Below are 20,292 nucleotides of genomic sequence, written 5' to 3' on the forward strand. Positions count from 1 at the left end.
AGCCCAAAACGTGGCAATGGTTTTCATTGTTTTCTAATGGGCTTTCCTTTCTTCAAACCAGCCAGTGAGCCACAGGACCCCAAGGTAGTTGAGGAGCGTGGTAGGTAGGGTCCACAGCTCTTTCCAGTTTGAAGACGTTAAAAAAAAATGGATCCTTCCATTCCCTGGCAGCCGTGAAGAACTATGGGAATTTGTGTCTCTCAGGGAGAAACAAGATAGGCGATTAGGATGTGGCAAAACTGGCTGGGGAGGTAGGCGTGATCTGTTAATCACAAGACCCCAGAACCCATGGGCAGAACGTGTGATACCAGAGTTACCAACGGCTTCCTTGTGGGCTGCTTGTGAGAACTCAGGCAGGTTTTCAGTAGGATGGCCTAGGTCTGACTTCAGTCTGAGGAACGGGATCCCAGCACTGCTTTTCCAGTCCTATATGTAGATGTTCTCATGGTTTCCTCAAGATTTTGACAGTACGAAAGGTCACGGATGCCAGGATGAACTTCTTGTCATGCCTTTCCTATGACACCTCACCCTGTTTTCTCCGGGATGTACTTTTGTCTTGCTTTTCCCTCTTTCACTCATCTCAAGCTCACTCTGCAGAGACAGTTTCTCCCTCACTCTTCACTTTATTTTGGTAAGTGAACTTTGTCACTACTTAAAAAAAGAAAAAGTAAAATCTTGCTATCTTTTTCATTTGTTCAGGATAACAAGATCCTGGAAAGAATGCCTTGGAAGAACCCACAGCACTCCAGAACCCAGAAATATATTTCTTGTTAAGATCATCCAGGAAGTAAGCAGTTTTGTTTAGGGATGAAAAAAATTAATGGACTGGAGACTCAGACACTTTTCTCACTTATCTGGAACATTCTCCTAGCGTAGCCTGCCACGTTCAGGTCAGCAATGGGAGTTGGTCCCCAGACCTCGTTTACCTCTGGTCACACCTTGCTGCGGTGGTTCACGCTGAGGCCCTGGTGTGTGGGGCCGGGCGGGGGGAAGCTGTACCCTGGGGACGTGTGTCCCAATGGCCATGTGGGTTGGGGGCTGCCAGACAGTCTGTCTTTAACCCAGCCATTGAAATGGACCGTTCAGGTTCCAAGTGTATAAACTGGAACTTTGTATTCCTTTGTGTGCCCAGTACTTTGCTCAGGTTGCCCACTCCTGGGAGCCTGCTTGAATAGCTGCCTTGCTAAGCCTGCCCTTTCTGTGCTCAAAATCTCATCTGCACTTTTCTCCTGGGTGGCCTCTTATCTCAGTGACTTGCTTTCTCAGGCTGTTTTTTAAAGCCTCAGGGAGCCATCCTGGCCCACCTTTTCCCCATGCTTGTCAATCATTTTGGTGTATCATGTGGGTCAGTCACATGGTTTGCTTGTGTTTGTTCACCATTTTCCTTTTTCGACTGACCTCATGGACAATCATACATTTTTGCCATCATAGGTAAGAACCAAGAAGCCTCCAGTTTCAGAGAACATATGGGACCTATCTCCTATTCTAAATCAAGTTAGTTCTCCTTGCTGCTTCTTGTAGCACAAAGCCAGGTAATTTAGAAACATGTGCCTGAGGGCTTGAGCGGGACAAAATGAACCACCAGTGAAGGTCAGCTCAATGGGCTGTGAGCAAGTAAAAGTGGAGCTAGAGTTAATAGATAACAAACCCTATCCTTAAAGCTTTCCAAGTCTCTTCTTACTTTCTCTTAAATGCTGGAGAAGTTTTCTGACTCTATTGCTTAAACCAAGTAATTACCAAAGTTTTTATTATTGCAAGAATGGGCGGCATAGTGTTTCTCAGATGGCTAGATGGGGCCCCACCCTGGTCTCTAAGGAGTTACAGTGGGTCACAGACTGTGCACAGGCTGAAGAAAATAGCACAGTGCAGCTCAATTCACCAGACTTCTGGTACTGCATTGGAGTCTCACAGGGGATGTCCTGGGCCGTCAACAGATGGGCATCCTTCTGGACAAGATCATCTCCGAGGATCCCAGACTTCGCCTCTCTCTCTCTCTCTCTGTCTCTGTCTCTGTCTGTCTGTCTGTCTCTGTCTCTGTCTCTGTCTGTCTCTGTCTCTGTCTGTCTATCTCTGTCTCTGTCTCTGTCTCTGTCTCTCTCTCTCTCTCTCTCCCTCTTTCTCTCTCTTTTTATAGGCCCCAAAATGTGCCATGGGAAATACCCTGCAAATCCCAACAACCTCACCATTAAACTATATCCTTGAAAACTGGGAAAAATTTGATCTTGACAATCAGAAAAAAAGAGCAACTTAACTTATCTTCTATTGCAGTACTGTTTGGGTCCAGCATGAACTAAGAAATAGGGAGAGGCTGACAAGAAATGGCAGTTTAAATTACACTGTTAGTCTTCAGTTAGATCTTTCTGGCAAAAGGCAAGGAAAGTGGTATAAAATTCCTAGTGTTCCAGTTTTTTTGCTCTGTTTTTTTTTTTTTTTTGTTTGGTACCGGGGATTGAACTCACAACCTCGTGCTTGCCAGGCAGGTGCTTGTGCAGCTGAGCCAAATCCCCAGTCCCAATATTCTTGTTTTTGTGGCTCTTTATCTCTAGAAAGGCCAAGAACTATGATACTTCAAGAGCCCTCCTAGGAAGAGGAAGTTGATATCATTAATGATCTTGTCCTCAAATGAGTCTCTCCTAATTATTTAAGAAGAGTTATCTTCCTGGGTGTTCTCCTCAAACTCCTCCTGTAATCCTTAGGCCAACAAATCAGTCCCATCCTCTTCAAATGCCTGGAACTCCCCCAAGACTAGTTCCCTGGAGAAACCCAGTGTATCCCAACCCCAACAGATGCTCCCCAGATAGTTCTTAGTTCCACAGAACTTACTCAGAGTGAAGTCCTTTACTTTTCCACCTCACAGCTCATCCTGCCTCTAAAAGAGTCCCAGGAGTAGAAGGGATTGCTGCGGGCTTGCTGTACTGGGTCCAGGTTCCTTTTTCAGTGGCAAATACACAACAATGCAAAGGATGGTTAGGCTGATTTTCAGAAGATCCTGGGAAGTTTGCAGGTGGGTTTCAGACTTTGAACCTTACGTTTTACCTCTTGTGGTGAGATATCCAACTTAGCCATATACTGTATCCCAGATGAAAAACAAAGAATCCTAGAAAGGGGTAGGAGATATACAGATGAATAATATGCTGCAGCTATCTTTCATAGCCAGGTCGTAGAAGCTCCCCATACACATACAAACCTAGGTCCTCCAAGTCCATCTTAAAAGGAGGGACAGCCACTGATAGAACAGCATTTCATTAGTCAGTCAGCCCCAGATATTTAGTACAAATTACAAAAATTTCAAATGGGCTCTCAGACCCCTGTAGCCCAGTTGAAGCACAGCTATTTCTGTGTTCAACAATCAGGACCTGGATGACGATGAAAGAAAAAAAAGCTCCCAATAAAAAACAGGGCAAACTTATGGCTGTTAAGTTGGCAATGTTTTAGGCACACCCAAGTCAGCCAAGAGAAAACCCAAGGTCAATCAGGGAAACAGTTCCCATTTTAAGTGCAAGGAAACCGAACGCTGGGCACAGCACTAGCAAGCTGCTGACCAGCACCCGGTTCATGTGTCAGGATGTGATATACCTGATTCGTGGCATTGGAGAATTGACTATCTCCACCCCAGAGAGGGGTTAGGCCAGCCAAACCTTCACCTCACACTGTGATGAGAAGGACTGAAGGGCCCCAGGAAAATCTGCAGTCCCTGTCCACGGGTACCTCCATCTCCTATGAAGAACTCTAGATGACCCTAGACATGAATAAGCAAATTCAATTGCATGGCCATAAAGGGGCAGTTTACTCTGTTTTAACTTCCTTCTCTAGAAAACCCTCCTTTAGATCTTCAGCTATAATTGGAACTAAGGGAACCCGTAGTCTGAGCTTTTTATACTTGCTCTGATATATCAGTTCAAAGGCCACATGTTCAGTCATGAGTTTTTAGTTGTCCTACTGTGTCCTATTCTTTTTTTAGGAAGAGATTCTTGAATTCCAGCAAAGGCAAAAGTAGGGAGACCGTGCCAGATCTCCCTGACCTAATTACACGATAGGTAGATTCTGTCACATGATATAATGGAATACGTAGGAGGGCAAATTTAGTAATGCCAGACCTTCAAACCTAGAAGATCCTAGTCAATTTCCCTAACAAAACAATACACAAAAAGGCCTGTGAAAACCTCCAGCTTCTCACAGACAGGTTTCTCAAATGTGGCCTTATGGGCCCTTGCGAGTCCTTTTGCAACATTTCTATTCTCTCTGTAATAAAACCTTCAGGAAATTATGGGATGGTATAAAACCTCTGCCTCATTAACAAGCTGTAATTCCACTATACCCTCTGGCAGCAGATCCATATAAAATCTTCTCCTAAATTCTAGGAGACACAAATTGGGTCTTTCTTTTCTAGTTCCCTCCTTCTAGATCCCCAGTTTCTGCTTGCTTTTGAATGGAAAATCCCATTAGGAAAAACAAAATATACTGGGTCATTTTTCCACTGGACTTTAGAACTAGCCCTCACCTTTTTGCCTAACATTGGAAAAGGATTTAAGGAATGTAGATCTTAAACAGAGAACTGTCCTAAGTATATAGATTATATTCTAACCTGCAGATCAATTTAGGAACTAAACAAACCTGCAATTTTATAGCTAAGAAGGGATATAAAGTCTAAAGGGAAAAGCTCACATAGCCCTTCAGTAAATCTAATACTTGGGATATCCTTATACTCAGGGAATGAAAGCTGTCCAGGGACCAGATCCAGCCTGTGATCTCAGGGATCCTACTACCAAACAACAGTTTGGTTCCTTCTGAGAAAGGCTGAATTCTGCAAATCTGGGTACCTTCTAATTTTGGACTATTGGCACAGAGCCTGTATATGAGGCTGTTCAAGACCCAAAGAAAGGATGTTTTCAAAGCAAGAAGAAAAGAGAAAGGATGGTTCCAGCCTTATCTGTCCCCTGGATTTTATCAGGAAAAGAACTTTTCTAGAACAACCCTAAGAAAGCTTCACCTTAAACATCACTGGCCAGCACTGGCTCACACTGCTGCCCTGTAGCTGCAAGAGAGGCTAGGAAATCCAATACCGACCAAGTAGAATAGAATTTCACCTACTTCTTCCAATACTAATCTCTCTTCCACTCACTCACACATACCCCTCCTCAAGGTCACTCTTGCTCTGAGCCCTATATACATCTCCCTAGGTCTCCCTTTCATACACAATGTACAACCCCACAGCAGATGCTGGTTTTCCCCCAGACCCCTCTCCTTGCTAAATTTTCTAAAGAAGTGACTGTATTAGCCTTATGTCTCTGGCACTTAGCACGGTGCCCAGCTTTGGTTCCATTGGTGTTCTCTGGGAGTACAGACCACGGTCCCACGTCTTATGGCACTAAGTAGCTGGACAGTGGACATTTCCTGGATGGATGGAAGGAGACTAGCACTGTCCAGTGGCTCCACTCTGCCAGAGTCTTCTGTTTGTCTCCCCTCACCATGAGCTGTTATTTCATTTGCTTAAGAGGCAGGCCTATAATCCACGCATTTGGGAGGTAGAATTTGAGACCAGCCTGAGCTACAAAGTGAGTGCAAGGCCAGCCTGAACTGCATAGTGAGACAAAAATTTAACTAGAGGCTTTTCTTCCATGGAGCCATCAGATGGTCCCTTTCCGTCCTCAGCTCAGTCACAGCTATTACTCGCCCTCCCTCCAGCCACCCAGCATCCAGCTGATTGTTGAATCAATAGCAATAAAGTGGGTGTGAACGTCAGGAGACTGCTCATTATTTGCCATTGAGTATGCTTTCTCATTCCTCCCATACCTTCCCATATTCATATTCTCTCTCTCTCTCTTTCTCTCTCTCTCTCTCTCTCTCTCTCTCTCTCTCTCTCTCTCTCTCTCCCTCCCCCCCCCCACCTTTCCTTCTTTTCTCCCTCCCTTCTTAGGAACTGGTTCAACCAGAGTGCAACCCACTCATCCGCAGTGGTCCTGGAGAACCGCGCAGCTCTAGGCGCTGCACCAGGGCTCCGGGAGGAGCTGCAGCGGCGCGCGGCGAGCGCCGCCCATCCCCACGGGCCCGCGCCACCCGGGGCTCGCTCATGAGGCCTCAGCCGCGCGGGGGAAGGAAGACCCGCGGCTTCTCCCTGGGGCTCCTCGCCTTGTGCCTGGCCGCAGCCCGCAGTCTGCAGAGTAAGCTGGGGTGAGGGGGGCGCGGCTGCGGGGGGCGCCTTGTCGGGGGAGGCGCGGGGAGCCGGGGCCGTGGGCTCCACGCTGCTTCCTCGCGGGCTGGGCTGGGCTGGGCTGGGCTGGGCGCGGCCTCGAGCGGCAGGGCAGACCGTGGCTCCCTCCCTCCCAGTTATCAGACCTGGAAGCCAGCCCAGAGATAACCGGCTCCCTCTTTGGTGGACGCCTACTTTACTACAGCTTTAAATTTCTTTCCTGGAATAAGCAAATTGCTGCTCCTAAAGGTGCAAGCACCCGGTCTGCTACTATGAGGACCTTTCCACCCTTCTGTGCGCTTCCTGGGTCATCAGGGCGTCCTACAGGCCTGTGCGACCATTCAGAGGAACCCACGGAGCCTGGTCTAGAGGGAAAGGGTCCTGGAGACTGGGTTGGTACTGGTGCCAGAAAGGGTCAGCATAATGCAGAGAGTAGATCACTGCGAGTGGACCAGCTCCAGAATCCATAGCCTCACAAGTCTGGAAATGCTGCCTATCCTACAAATTCCAGGAACACAAACTGGCTAATAACGCAGTTTTACTTTCTCATTCAATCACTATAATTACTATTTTTCCATTGTATGGTTTCCATTTTACAGTGAACTGCGGTTTAGAGAGGAGCAAGACGGGGCCACGGTAGGGGGAAGGACCTGTAGTAAGAAAAAGCATGCAGTAAGCACTTAAGTGTTTACGGTGTTTGGACTATCATCAGGACAACATAATAGAGTGAGTGTTACTCTTAGGTTTATTTCACAACAAAACTGAAGCAGGGAAAGGCTGGGTTATTTGCACAAGATTACTAAGTAGTCAGTGGTGAAAGCAGGGTTCAAACTCCTCTGGCTAGAGCTTGCATTTCCCGGAGCCCCAGTGAAAGTGGAATGAGGCATTGTGCTAGGTACTTTCTCAGGGCTAAGTCACCATACCTGACACTCACTATTTAAAGGAAGACAGGTTATTTTGGCTTATGGTTTGCAGAGGTTTCTATCCATAGATGGTGGACTCTAAGGCAGGGCAACATGTCTGTGGGGCATGATGGAGACGAAACTGCTCATGGCATGATAGAGAGAGATCCAGGAAGCAGGAGGGAGATAGAATCTTCCAGGCCAGGACCCCAGGACCCACACCTCCTCCAACCAGGCTTCACCTCCCAATATCACATTTATCTATAAACTCATCAGTGTGCTCATCCACTGATGAGTATCACACCCCCAGGGTCCAGTCACCTCCCCAATGCCTCACCTATGAGTGTGTAAGGCTTTGTGAGGAGAGCTCAATATGAATGGTAAATATGTTCCTCTGGCAGCCATGGAGCCAGAAGTAACCAGCTTTTAGTCCAGTAGATAAGTGTCTGGCTTTGCGGTTACCTTTTCTATTATTTTTCAAGCCCTGTTAATTGTTTCCAATCATCAGTCTTCCATGTTATTAGAGAGGCCAGCTGTCCCCTCCTTCACCTTCTCCTTACAGGAAATGAGCCACAGTGGGTACTGGGGATACCATTATAGTTCAGTTTTGTGCTCAGGAAGCTTAGGCTCTCTCAGGGGTACAGACAAGCAAACACAAGTGCCAGGCTCTTAGGAATGCTCAGCTCTGACTTGTGAAACCAGAGCAAACCTCCAAAAGGAGCTAATCTACCTGATTTTAACAGTGGTAGGAGCACCCCAATGGGACAGAGGGAACACAAGGCGTCTCATACAGAACAGCCTATACAAAATCTAATGCACAATCAAAGTTTGCATGTACTCATTGTCTCCTACACAGCTCTAAGCACTAGGAAGACAAGCACTCTCTTTCCACTCTGAGTCTCTAGCAGTTAGCCAGTGCCAGCAGGAGCTGCCCCTTCAAAGATGTTGCATGTGTGTGTACTCACCCAGATGTGGCCTGTACTTAAGGCCAGCCTTAATAGTACAAAGAGGGCCTCCTTCCTCTTACCAGCTCCCTTCCTTTTCTGGCTCCTCAACCTCTGTCCAAAGCTTTGTTCCAGAAAGTCTGATATGCCTAATTTATACTCAAATCTGTGTTGAAGCATGCCAAGAAATATAGACACAGACTTAGCAAAACTCTGTCTCAAAATAAAAATATATTTTAAAGAATAGCTGGGGATGTAGCACAGTGTGAAGACCCTGGGTTCAAATTTTGGTACTGCAATAAATAAATAAGTAAATAAATGAGGAGGAGCAGGAGGAGGATGAGGAGGAGAGAGGCCAAAGGTCTCCTTCCCTCTTTGTGAAAACATAGAAAGCAGTTTAGCAAATTAGGAAGAGAATTCTCACTAAAAAATGAATCTGCTGGCACTTTGACCTTGCTCTGCCCAGTTTTCAAAACTGTAAGAAATAAATACCTGCTGTTTAAGCTGCCCTCCCTATTTTGTTATAGTAGCCCTAAGTAAGACAAAAATTGGTACTGAAAAGTGGGTCACCACTCTAGTAAATGCAGAACCCTGTGGAAGAAGCTTTGGAATTGGCCAATGGGAAGAGATTGGAGTAGTTTTGAGATGCATTCCAGGAATATGAATGCTCAATGCAGTTCTGACGAAGTCTTAAGTAGGAGCAAGGAGCATGTTATTGGTAATGGAGAAAGAAAAAAGCAATTCTTTTTGTTTTTGGTACCGGGGATTGAACTCACAACCTCGAGTTTGCCAAGCAGGCACTTATGCCGTTGCGTTAAATCCCCGGCCCTAAAAAAGCAATTCTTGTTATAAAAGAGAATCATGTTGTATTCTGGTGTTTTGTGGACAGTAGGATTTGCAAGTGATGAAATTGGATATTTAATAGAGGAGATTTCTAAGCAAAATGTTAAAGGGCAGATTCTTCTTAGGGTGAGGAGTGTAAAGGGTTATTAAGCAATAAAAAAAATCAGAATTTAAAGATTTGGAAAATTCTACCCTGCTTATATTGAAAAAAACAAAACAAAACAAAAAAAAACATGTTCCAAAGAGAACTCCACTGGTGCGACAAACAACCATTTGATAAGATTAGTGTAGGTGTGAACTAGTCAACCAGCCCAATGGGAACACTGCCAATTTGAACAAAAGGGGTTGGAGACAGTTCAAAATGAAGAAAGAATGCAGACTTCCTAGATCCTTCAGGACTGGACCATAGAGCTATTCAGCAGTAAGCATGCACTAACTGACCTCATCTGAGTCCAATCACTTGTTCAGAGAGCATCAGGGCTTACTCCTCAGTTCATGGGAGAGCGCAGGAGAGGGACATTGCTTCAGTTTCAGCAAAGCCAGCATCTGTCCTGAACGTCTGCAGACACTGGACCACCCGGTAGCAGAGCTCCAGAAGCATCCAAACAAAGATGATTATGCTGTAGTTTTAAGGTGTAATGATATTTGCTTTGCTGGGTTTGGGTACTAATTTGAATTCATTATCACTTTCCTGCTTCCAGTCTTCCCATCTTGGGAGGAAATGTCTATCTTCTGCTTGTTCCTCCATTGTACTTTCGAAGTACAAAACTTTGGTAGTGAGAGCAGTTGCCTCAGGACAGAGTTATACCTGGCATCTCACCTATATCTGGTTTAGATGATATCTAGATAAGACTTCAGACTTTAGAGTTAGCATTAAAACCTTGAGAGTTATTGGAGTGGAATGAATGTATTTTGGATGCTAGAAGGATATGCATTTTTAGTGCCAGCATCAGAAGGTTGTGGATGTTTCTGACCCCATATAAATTCATATGTTGAAGCCTTCACCTCCAATGTGATGTTACTTAGAGGCAAGGAGTTTGAGGTGTGATCAGGTTGAGACAATGGAGATCAATCGAGACTTCCGTGGTGAAAGTAGTGTCCTATTTATAAGAGGAAGAGACTCGAACTCATCTTTTCTCTTTAATGTGAGGCTATATCAAGAAGAGGATGGCCCAGAAGAGGACAGTCTGCAAGCCAAGAAAAGAATCTTTGCCTCACCAGAAACAAAGTCTCACTAGTCACCAGGTGCTGCCAGTCACACAGCACATATTTACTGAGCACCTACTGTGCTACACCATTGGGTGGACCCTGAAAGAGAGGCAGTAGTGTGGTCCTGTTTTGTATTGTTCTTTCAAATTCATAGGATAGAGTTTTGCATATGTACATGTGTACACACTGGGAAACAGTGTCCCTTCAGTGTGCATTTTTGTTTTTGTTTAAAGCAGAGCCAGGTGTGGTGGTGAACATTTGTAATTCCAGCACTTGGGAGGCTGAGGCAGAACGATGGCCACAAGTTCAAGAGGCCAGTCTGGAATACACAGTGAACTTAAGGCCAGCCTTGAATACCTAGTGAGGCCTTGTCTCAAGAAAACAAATAAACACAAACCAAAAAATGCAATCATGCTATACTTGTTACTCACTTCATTTTTACATGAATTGTTTAACTCTATCAATATTGATAAGCAGGAATTTGGAGTATTCCTTTTCACTGCTAGTCATATAAATATGCTACTTTTTTCCTAGTCAAGCCCTTCCTGATAGATATTAATACTTTCAGCCTTCCACTTTCTCCTGGGCGAGAGAAAGCCCCTAACACAGAGTACCATTTGCATTGTTAGTGATATGCACATGGTACAGAGATGTTAGTGAGATGCACATTGTGCAGAGAAGGTAGCATCTCCCTGGCTGACAGGTATCCCGTACACACACTTCCTGCTCTGTGGATTCACTGGTGACCAAAAGAGACCAGCTAGTGTGTTCTTAGAGCTGATAGTGATCTAGGAAGATGAATCATTAATCAAGAGAGGGAGAAGTGCATTGATGCAGTGGAATGGGAACAGTGAAACACAGAACTGGGACTCTTTCCTTGCTACAGAGAAGGCTTCCTGGAACAACGCTACTTAAATTAAGACCTAAAGAATGAAGTGGAACTGACCCATGCATTTCTTTGGAGGAACATGTGTTGTAGTCTGGGGTATGCAGTTATGCATGTGCCTATGTTATCCTCCTTTTTCTACTGCCACCAGGCATCCTATAAATTCCTCCCAAAATAATTATTGGTGAACCCACTGCCTCATTTCTTCTGTGTCCTCTTGTTACACACACATTCACTGTGTCTGAGGAGGACCTATTCCAGTTCCTCAGGCTGGCCAGTGGCCCACACCAGACACTGTCCTGCAGCCCAGCTTTGCAGAGGGAAGTGCTGCTGGCTCCCAAATCCCCAGGGCTTAGCACAGCAAGATAGTTGTTGCTCTCATGCCTGGCTTCTTTGGCCTGTGATGGAAAACACAGCAGTGACTTTACTGTGTATCATGGGTTTTCATAAAGAGCCCAGTTTTCCAGCAAGGGAGACCTTTTTCATGGTAAGAAAATTTGTTACGTAATTTCACAGGGAGGAATTTCAGGTCACCCAATCTCCTGCCAACTTCCAAAAGAGATTCACAGGTTTACAGTGCTACTGTAGTCTTTCTGGTTTACAGTAACAAAAATCTCTCAGAGTCGTTTAACATAATATTACCAGGGATGTTAATAAGCACCTACAGTACCAGCTACTTAGGAGGCTGAGTCAGGAGGATTGCTTGAGGCCCAGAATTAAAGATCAGCATAGGCAACATCGCAAGACACAAACAAATGCATAGAAAACAGAATTTATTGCTTCCAGTTCTGAAGGCTTGGAAGTCCAAGATCAAGGTGCCGGCAGATTCAGTATATAGAGGTGGCACCTTCTGTCCCCTCACAAGAGTTTGTTCAAACATGTTTTATAAGGATGTTATAAGGATGTGTCATGGGATCCTCATGAATTACTCACTTTCCCAAATTCTACCTCTTAATATTACCATATTGGCCAATAAATTCCAACAGATAAATTCTAGAGAAACACCATTTAAAATTCATCCAGTTCTATGCCAACTATGTGTTTCAGCTTCTTCCACCAGCCTCTTCCACCCAATACTCCATCTCCTGGCCTCACATGTACTGCTTAAATCCCCACAGCTTCTTTGTATTCATCACTGGGGATGGAGAGCTCACTACCTCAGTAAGCAGTTCTGAGACCTTCAAAGAATTCTAGCAAATGATAGCTAATATTTTTAAGTGATCACAAAGTGTTAGAAACTAATGAGCTTTTTACTGGTAATGTATTGTCTCATTTAAATTTTGTTCTGCTGCAGAAAGTGGGCCTTTCTTTATAGGTTATTTGTTTCTCGTCTCTAACAGCTTTTAATATTTTGTTCTTATATTGAATTTCTGGGATCTTAATTATTATATGCCTGGGTGTAGCTCTGTTTTGATTGTAGGTGGCTTGAGTTCTGTATGCCTCATACATCTGAATATCATTTCCTTTTCCTATGTTTGGGAAATTTTCCTGAATTATTTCTGTGAATAGCCTTTGTAATTCCTTTGTTTGTACCCCTGCTTCTTCATTCCCAAGTTATAGATCCTCTTGTCATCTTCTAGCCTTTGTATTGTTACTGCTTGTTTCCTTGTGATTTTTAAAAAATTTTTCCTTTCATAATTCCACATTGCAAAACTGTCTCCCAGTTTGGATAATCTATCTTTAGTTTCTATCAAGCAGATTTGCCATCTTTCCATAGAGTTTTTAATTTCCTGGTAATCTCTTTGAATCTGCTTCATGTATTCTGTATTTTCTTTATATTCTTCATCAAATGGTTCTCTCCTTTGTTTGAGTTCCTCCCTTCTTCCATCTGTGTCTTCTTGAAGAGTGCTTAGCTTCTCCTTTATTAATCTTTTTAAATCTTGATTTACTTGGCTAAATATTTCCCTTTTGAACTCTATGAGGTCCCGAAGATATCTCTTTATGTCCACTGGTGCTGTGTCTGATATTGATGTTTGCTGTTCACATTCTCCTTTGTATTTACCTGTCCTGGGTCAATGTTCTCAGGGTTGGGTTGGGGACTTTTTGTTGTTGCTTCCTCTTCCCATCTTTTTTGTTTCTTCCAGGAGGCCCCAGTTTTTTTCTTTGTTGGTTACAATTCTTCTGAAGCATGCTGGCTAGGTGACCCTTTGCACTGCAGTGTGCTAGTGAGTTGCAAACAGGGGTAGCGTATGTAGGCCCCTCCCCTTCAGATAGTCAAGCTGTGCGCCGCCTCCCCTCTGGGTCAGTCAAATTTCTGAGGCTTCACTACCTTAGTGTGCACTGCTGCCATAGGGATAATCTATTGGGTCTCAGCCAGGTCGTGTGACCCATGCCAAGCTCACTCCACCAGTCCTGTTCGGGAAAGGAACAACTGACTGAAGTCACTGCTGCCCCTTGTACTTGCCAGTCCTGCCCAGTCCCAGAATGTCGTCTGCCGAAGCCCCCCTTTCTGTGGAATGGCTCCACTCCCGTCACTCACCACAGGTTGATGTAGGCACCCTGCCAGCTCAGCTCTCTGTCGGCTGGCCAACCCCCGACCTCAGTGTGATTGAGCTTCCAGTGAGTCAAAGCAGTGGGATCTTGGATGGTTCGGCAAGTCGCCCACTGCGGTGGGAGCACTGATTCTTTAGCTGTTCCAATAACAGCAGCAGGACTGTATGTTTGATTGGTTCTTCTCACCTTAGGTTCTTCTTGGTATGACAGAATTCATCTCCCTCTGTTTGGGGCCCCCCACGCTGTATTATGTTGAATCCTAAGTTGACTATCACAGAGTGCCTCTGTAGCCAGCTGTTATCTATCCTCCATCTTTGCTCGAATCCCACAAACTCTTAGCTGGGTATGGCAGTATACACTTTGTAATCCCAGCATTCTGGGTGGCTGAGGCAGGACGACTGCAAGTTCAAGCTTAGCCTAATTAGCTCAGTGACTTAGACCCTATCTCAAATGCTTTAAAAGGGCATACAGATGCAGCTTAGTGGTAGGGCACTGGCCTTAATCACAGTACTAGAGAGACAGAGAAACATGGAGACAGTGAGGGACAAAAACAGACAATAGACATAGACACAAATTGTAACTCTTGGGACTTAACTCAAGCCTACTAGTGAAGCCCTCTAGGTTATTTGGATGAGGCTTCATGCTAAGAACAACTGCATAATATAACTAGAGAGGATGGAAGAGCAAGTGGAATTTTTTCCTTTGCCTCTCCCCCCTCACAGGTGCCCAAAAATTAATCCCCAGAAATAAGACAAACCAGAGAGAGTAAAGTTTGATGGATGCCAGAAAGAGTCCACTTCCCCTTAATGTCTCCCTAAAAGTCTCTCAGATACTCCTCTGGCATGCATTCCTTTGGCTTGAAGTTTTGTTACAGTGCCTCCTGTGAAGAACTTGTGAATGCTCTTTAGCTGCTAACATCTTCATGAAGTTTCAGTTAGTGTTTATAAATCTTGGCTGCATACTACAACACATGGGGAGTTTAAAAAAATCACAAAGGCCTTCGTCCCACCCCCAAATCTTTTATATTTATTGGTCCAGGCTAGTGTCTTTAAGTTTCTCCAAATGAGCTAAGCAAGATGGTACATGCCTGTAATTTCAGCACCCTGGTAGGCTGAGGCATGAGGATTGCAAGTTCTAGCCCAGCCTGGGCATCTTAGCAACCTAGTGAGACTCTGTTTCAAAATAAAAATTAAAAAATAAAAAGTGTTGGGGATGTAGCTCAATGCAAAGGCCCAGTACATGAAAAACAAACTTTCCTAGGCAGTCTAATGTTCAATCAAAGTCTGAAAACAACTTTATTAGCTGGTTCAGTTCTTTCCAAATAGAAAAGTATATACCTGAAGATGATTATCACTAGAAACAATGCCATAGAAGGACAGAGTATTCAGCTGCTTGGGCTACTGTAGCACATTACCACAACTGGTTAACTCAAACAATGAATTTAACACCTCTGAAGGAAACCTGAGATCAAGATGTGGACAAGATTATTTCCTTCTGAGGTGGTGAGGAAGACTGTGTTCCAGGCCTTTCCCTAGCTCCTGACAGTTTCTGGCAATCTTGGGCATTCCTTGGCATATGGATGCCAGTCATTGCGTTAGGGTCCACTCTGATGACCTCACTTTAATTTGATTACCTTTATAAAGATTCCATCTCTAATCAAATTCACATTCCGAATACTTCCAGTCTTTTAAAATTTATTGATTATTTATTTTGATGGTGGAAAGACAATTTAAATGGAAACAGTCAGATAAAACAGGGGGAAGCCAGAGATTTAGCTCAGTGGCATAAGCACCTGCCTGGCAAGTGCAAGATTGTGAGTTTGATCCCTGATCAAAAAAAAAACCCCAAAAATGGGGAACCATGAGAAGAGAGCAGATCTGGATAAGACCTACATTCCATCCCAACCTGTAGGCTGTGGCTCCCACACAGGCCTACCTAAGCCCTTGATCACTCCACTGTATGACTGCCTCAAACTAGTGCTATTGGACTACATTCACGTTTTTTTCAAATTCACCTTGGAGAGAAAGCTTATTCTGTGTCAGACACTGAGTCTACTTAACAACCATGCAAAAATCCCTGGTTACAGATGAGAAAACGGTGCTTCAAAAAAGTCAAAGGGATTTGTGCAAAGTCACCCAGTTTGGGCCTGCGCAGCTAGAATGGAACCTACCGTCCTTTCAGTGTACAAGAAGCAGCTGCCAAAGGCAGACGGAGCCCAGAGACAAAGAGAAGAGAAGAACCCAGGATTGCACAGAATGCAATTTAATAAAACAGGAGAAAGTGTGCTTATATGCTAAGCTGAACCAAAGTGACCCAAAACCAATTGGAAGGAATGTGGACTTTCTAAAAACAAAACAAAACTACTACTGTATCAACCGTCAGTTTTGAAGCAATCTGGGTATCAGTGTTGAGCGTAAAATACTCAACTAATTGTCTTAACAACATTGTTTATCCTATAAGGTTTGGAATGCATGTCAGGGTCACCAGGGAAAGATGGCTGTGTAATATCAAGTTGGATCCTCACACCAGGGGTCTTCTGGATCTACTGTGTATGTTTCTGTGACTTCCCCAACTGTCATCCTGCCCTCCTCTGTCACTCACACTCCCACTTTCACCCCCGTCTAGTTGCCCTGATCATTCATGCCATTAGCCTAGGACAAGAGTGGAGCTGACCTCTCATGCAATTTGCTAAATTTCCACTTAAGAATTCATAGAAGAAGTTTGCATATTTTCCTTGTTTTAAAAATTACAGTTTAACTGATGTGTTTGCAGCAGCATCAGGTATACTATGAGTTTTCTTCTAAATAATCTTGGGATTTTTCTAGGCTTGGCTGGTATGTACTCCGGCCTACTATTTACTATTTATTTACTGGAATGTAGAGGGAATATTGTGCTAGGTATTTGACATTCATGCATTCACTTTTATTCCCTCTAACATACCAATCTTTGAGGTAGCCATGGCCATCGATGTTTTAGAGAAGAGGATTACAGGCTTTGGGATAACTTGGCCAAAGTCATGATATTAACAAATGACAGGCAGGTATTTGAACACATGTCAACTTGGCTCATCTCTTTTGAAGCCCTTGTTTCTGTGGTAGGATGCCTTGGAATTTTCTTTCTTTCTTTCTTTCTTTCTTTTTTTTTTTTTTTTTTTTTTTTGTCTTTTTAAGACAAGGTCTCGCTATGCAGTTCAGGCTGGACGAGCTCACTTTGTAGCCCAGGCTAGTGTCGAACTCGCAATGACTCTCCTGCCTCAGCCTCCCACGTGCTGGGATTACAGGCGTGAGCCACCACACCCAGCTCTTGGAATTATTTCTACACATGGCTTTTATCTGCCAGAAACTCAGGTACTGGGTGCTGTGTACATCAGTGCCTATGTGGTAACATGGGTTTTTATTTATGTGTTACAGAGCAGTTTAGGCAAAAGAAGGGGTTGTACTTCAGTTGTTTTGGTTTTCAATTAATTCGATTCTTTTAAATTTCCCTTATGTTTGAATACCTAGTACTTGCCACAGTCCAAAATTCAAAACATGTGTCTTTAAGTCTTGTCCCTGGAGGGGAGTGGTAGCATACACTATGTCTTTTTAAAAATTTTTTTTATTTTAAAGAGATTAAGATAAAAGAGGACATAACAAAGCAGATCATAACAGAACTTCTAGGCATATTCCCAGAAGAACTGAAATACATCATGTCTTTGAGCCCAGCATTTGGGAGGCCAAGGCAGAAGGAGCCTGCCTTGGACTATATAGTGAGACCAACCTCGACTACACAGTGAGACCCTTTCTAAAAAAAAAAAAATGGTCTTGTGTTCCAGTTATGTGAGACTTCCCTTTCCCCTTTGGAGCCAAAACGTGTTACCAGTGTCTTTGGTATCCTATCTGAGATACTCAAGGCATGCATTGTACATGCATTTAATGTACCTTTGAAGATGATGATTTTCAGGTACCTATCAACTGTCAAGTGCAAATGTCACTGTTTGTGAAGTATTTGTGAAGTATGACTAGCATTTTCAAATGTGAAAAATCTAGCGCTCAGATCCAATCCAAAGATGTTCTATATATTTATGTGGATAAACGTATAGATGCCTGTGTATTTGTGAGTGTGTGCTTACATACATATAGTTACTTTACTCAAATAGAAGCATTCTCTACAAATTGCTCTATGTGCTTTTTTCATTATATTTAAATCCATCTGATGTCAACACTCATGGGAATCCCCATTCTTTTGAATGTCTTTGTAATTTCCCAAAGTATGAATATTAGTAATTTATTTAACCAGTCCCATAGTAGTGAGCATACAAATTGTCTCTAGTCTTTTGTCACTGCAGTCAACTATGCTATGCTTTATGACAACACTTACATGTATATTACATATATAAGCCCCATAGTATCTGTAGATAAATTCCTAAAAGTGGAATTTCTCGGTGAAAAGGTCAAAGCACTTATAGATTTTGCCATATTGCAAAAGCAGGTCACACCCTTTTACAGTCAGCACAGTAATGTGTGTGTATAATTTCTGCACACTCCTGACATGTTATAAATTTACTCATCTTTGCCAGTCTGATAATGGCCAAGCCAATCAACTTCCCACCCTGGGCTGGGCTGGACTGTGAAACTGGTATTACTGGTAGGAAATAGTGCCTGCTGATATTTTGGATTTTTTTTTTCTGGTCAGAGTACAAATTCTGAAATCTGATGAAGGAGAGCAGTTAAGTACACCTACACCTAAATCTGTCTGTTCCTGGGGTTTTGTTGGACTTGGATGACTTTGGATTGTGAGTCACTGGTGTGAGTCTGAGAGATTTCCGAAGCTGAAATAAGGAATTTAACTCATGCTTTTTTAGTAGATTTTCTGTCTCTCACCATAGAAAAATAATTTTCAGAACATCAGTAAGAGGCCTGAGAAGGGTTTATTAGAGATTTGCAATGCACTTAAGAGCAGATTGCAGGCACTCAGAGAAATGAGATGCATTACAGTTTGCAACTGGGAACACTTACATTTTTCTTGCAGGAAAGCCTGGGAAATAGAGTTCCCCCTTAACTCCAGAGGAACACTAACCCTTCCACACACATGGATAATTTTTGGTTTTGCTTTTGGATAGATAATTTAAACATTTTCTTGATTCTCAGCCTTCTCCTTTGTCTTAGGGTCAGACTCCTGTTTCTTACTTTCTTGATGTAGCCAGATTTTGGCCTTTTAGTGATGAATCTGGGGAGGATTCTAAGTTAACAGAATGTTGGTTCGAGAATGGCACAGGCTGTCTGGAGATAAGGATTTTTGTTGCTTCTTAGAATTGTGTCTGTGTTTTCTGAGTTGTTTGGCTCTCAGCAGAGTTGGTGCGGCCAGCACCTCCCTTAGCAAAAGTTGGTCCCCTCAACACAGGTCCTTCTTCCTGATTTCTCCAAATCAGCAACAGCTTACAGACAGGGCACAAATATCCTCATTTGTTCATTCATAGGAGGATATTGGGGCACCAACAGATTCCAGGCCTTGCGCAGGGTGATGGGAAATCTGAGATCCATAGGGTTCTTAGCAAGATCTCAGTGTGCAGGGGAGATCCACCTGGCACATGTGCACTTCCTCCTCCCCATTTCCTGGAGGCCAGCAGGTGCCACCCAGTAACTTCAGATACCACCACACCAGGTGCTTCAGGTCCTTCCTGGCACTTTGGGCCCAGCTGTGAGTTTTCCCAAAGGACAAATTCCTGTGGTGGGTCCAGGGTTGGTGCATGTAATGTGTGTAAATGATACTAAAATGGACTCTGCCAGACAGTTCTTCCAGGTGATACCATCCTTAGCTCACATGAACATGCTTCTGGACCCTCGCTACCTGGGATTTGGAGCTTCCGGCAGTCTCTGGCCTGTTCCTGCTCTGCACCCTCACCCCCAAACTGTTACCCTGCACCTCTTTATTCATTGAGTCCCAAACCTGAGGCTCCTTCAGCTCCTTAGGCCTCCACTTGGGTTCACTGTTCTCAACTGGGATTATCTTTCCTTTCTTTTATAATCTTATTCTTTATGTCTCAGCTTAAATGTCCTCCTTCCCTTTCCCCAATTCGTGCAAACTTCGTGGCTCATTTAAAAATGGAAAGTACCCAGGTTTTGAATCAATAGTCAACCAGTTACTGTGACATTAGGCCAATGACTTAACCTCAGGGAACTTTAATTCCCTCTCCTGATAAATTGGACAATATAATAATAAACTTCCCAGGTCAGCACCCAATGGAGCAGTATTCTGTTATTCAGAGGGCATGTTGGGTTCAGGGACTAGCGGGAGGTCCCCACCCAGGGTTATGGAATGCTGACCCCTGAGAGATGTGTTAGGAAGTCAGGCAGTGGAGGGAACCTTGGGTTCACTCTCTCAGTTTGTCCAAAGTTACTCAGTTTACCTGTCTTACTCCTCACATCCTGTGTCAAGCCCCCTAAGCCATCTCACATTATCAACCCTTGTATATCTTAGAGTTTCTCTCCATTCTTCAACATTTTTTTTGTTGAGTTTCAGGGAACCAACTGATCTGGTTTGCTCAGGACTGTCCTGATTGTAGTACTGAAACTGCTACATCCTGAGAAATCCCTCGGTCCTGGGAAAAGTTGATCACAGAGTTGATCACACTTTGGCCATTAATGTAGTGGCGATAAGAGGACGCAAATGGTAGGCCTGCAGCTCCAGTATGACCACAGAGGGCTGTGTGCTTCCTTAGTCTGTTGCTGGGCCTTGGACATGGCTCTCGTCCTCTGGGGAAAACAAGTTCTCCTAAGTTAAAGCACTTTCTCCAGGCCTCCCAGTGAGGAAGTCCCAGTGTTGAAGTGTATCCTGCCCACATCA

The 20,292-nt window shown here is 43.9% G+C and overlaps 1 protein-coding gene across 4 annotated transcripts in view; it reads left to right on the forward strand.

The window, feature by feature from the left end:
* The first annotated feature begins 6,028 nt into the window (after positions 1-6,028).
* Vstm5 (V-set and transmembrane domain containing 5) overlaps positions 6,029-20,292 on the forward strand; it is a 35,540-nt gene continuing 21,276 nt past the window's right edge. For all 4 annotated transcript variants that reach the window (XR_010049777.1, XM_063256233.1, XM_063256234.1 and 1 more), the window contains exon 1: positions 6,029-6,161. Coding sequence is in view for 3 of the 4 variants with exons in the window: in XM_063256233.1 (XP_063112303.1) it covers positions 6,071-6,161 (91 nt within the window). In the remaining variant the exon portion in view is untranslated. The remainder of the gene's footprint in view (positions 6,162-20,292) is intronic.

Source organism: Cavia porcellus, unplaced genomic scaffold (assembly GCF_034190915.1).
Source record: "Cavia porcellus strain 051 isolate PalLab524CR breed Dunkin Hartley unplaced genomic scaffold, mCavPor4.1 scaffold_9, whole genome shotgun sequence".
In the NCBI taxonomy this organism is placed as follows: domain Eukaryota; kingdom Metazoa; phylum Chordata; class Mammalia; order Rodentia; family Caviidae; genus Cavia; species Cavia porcellus.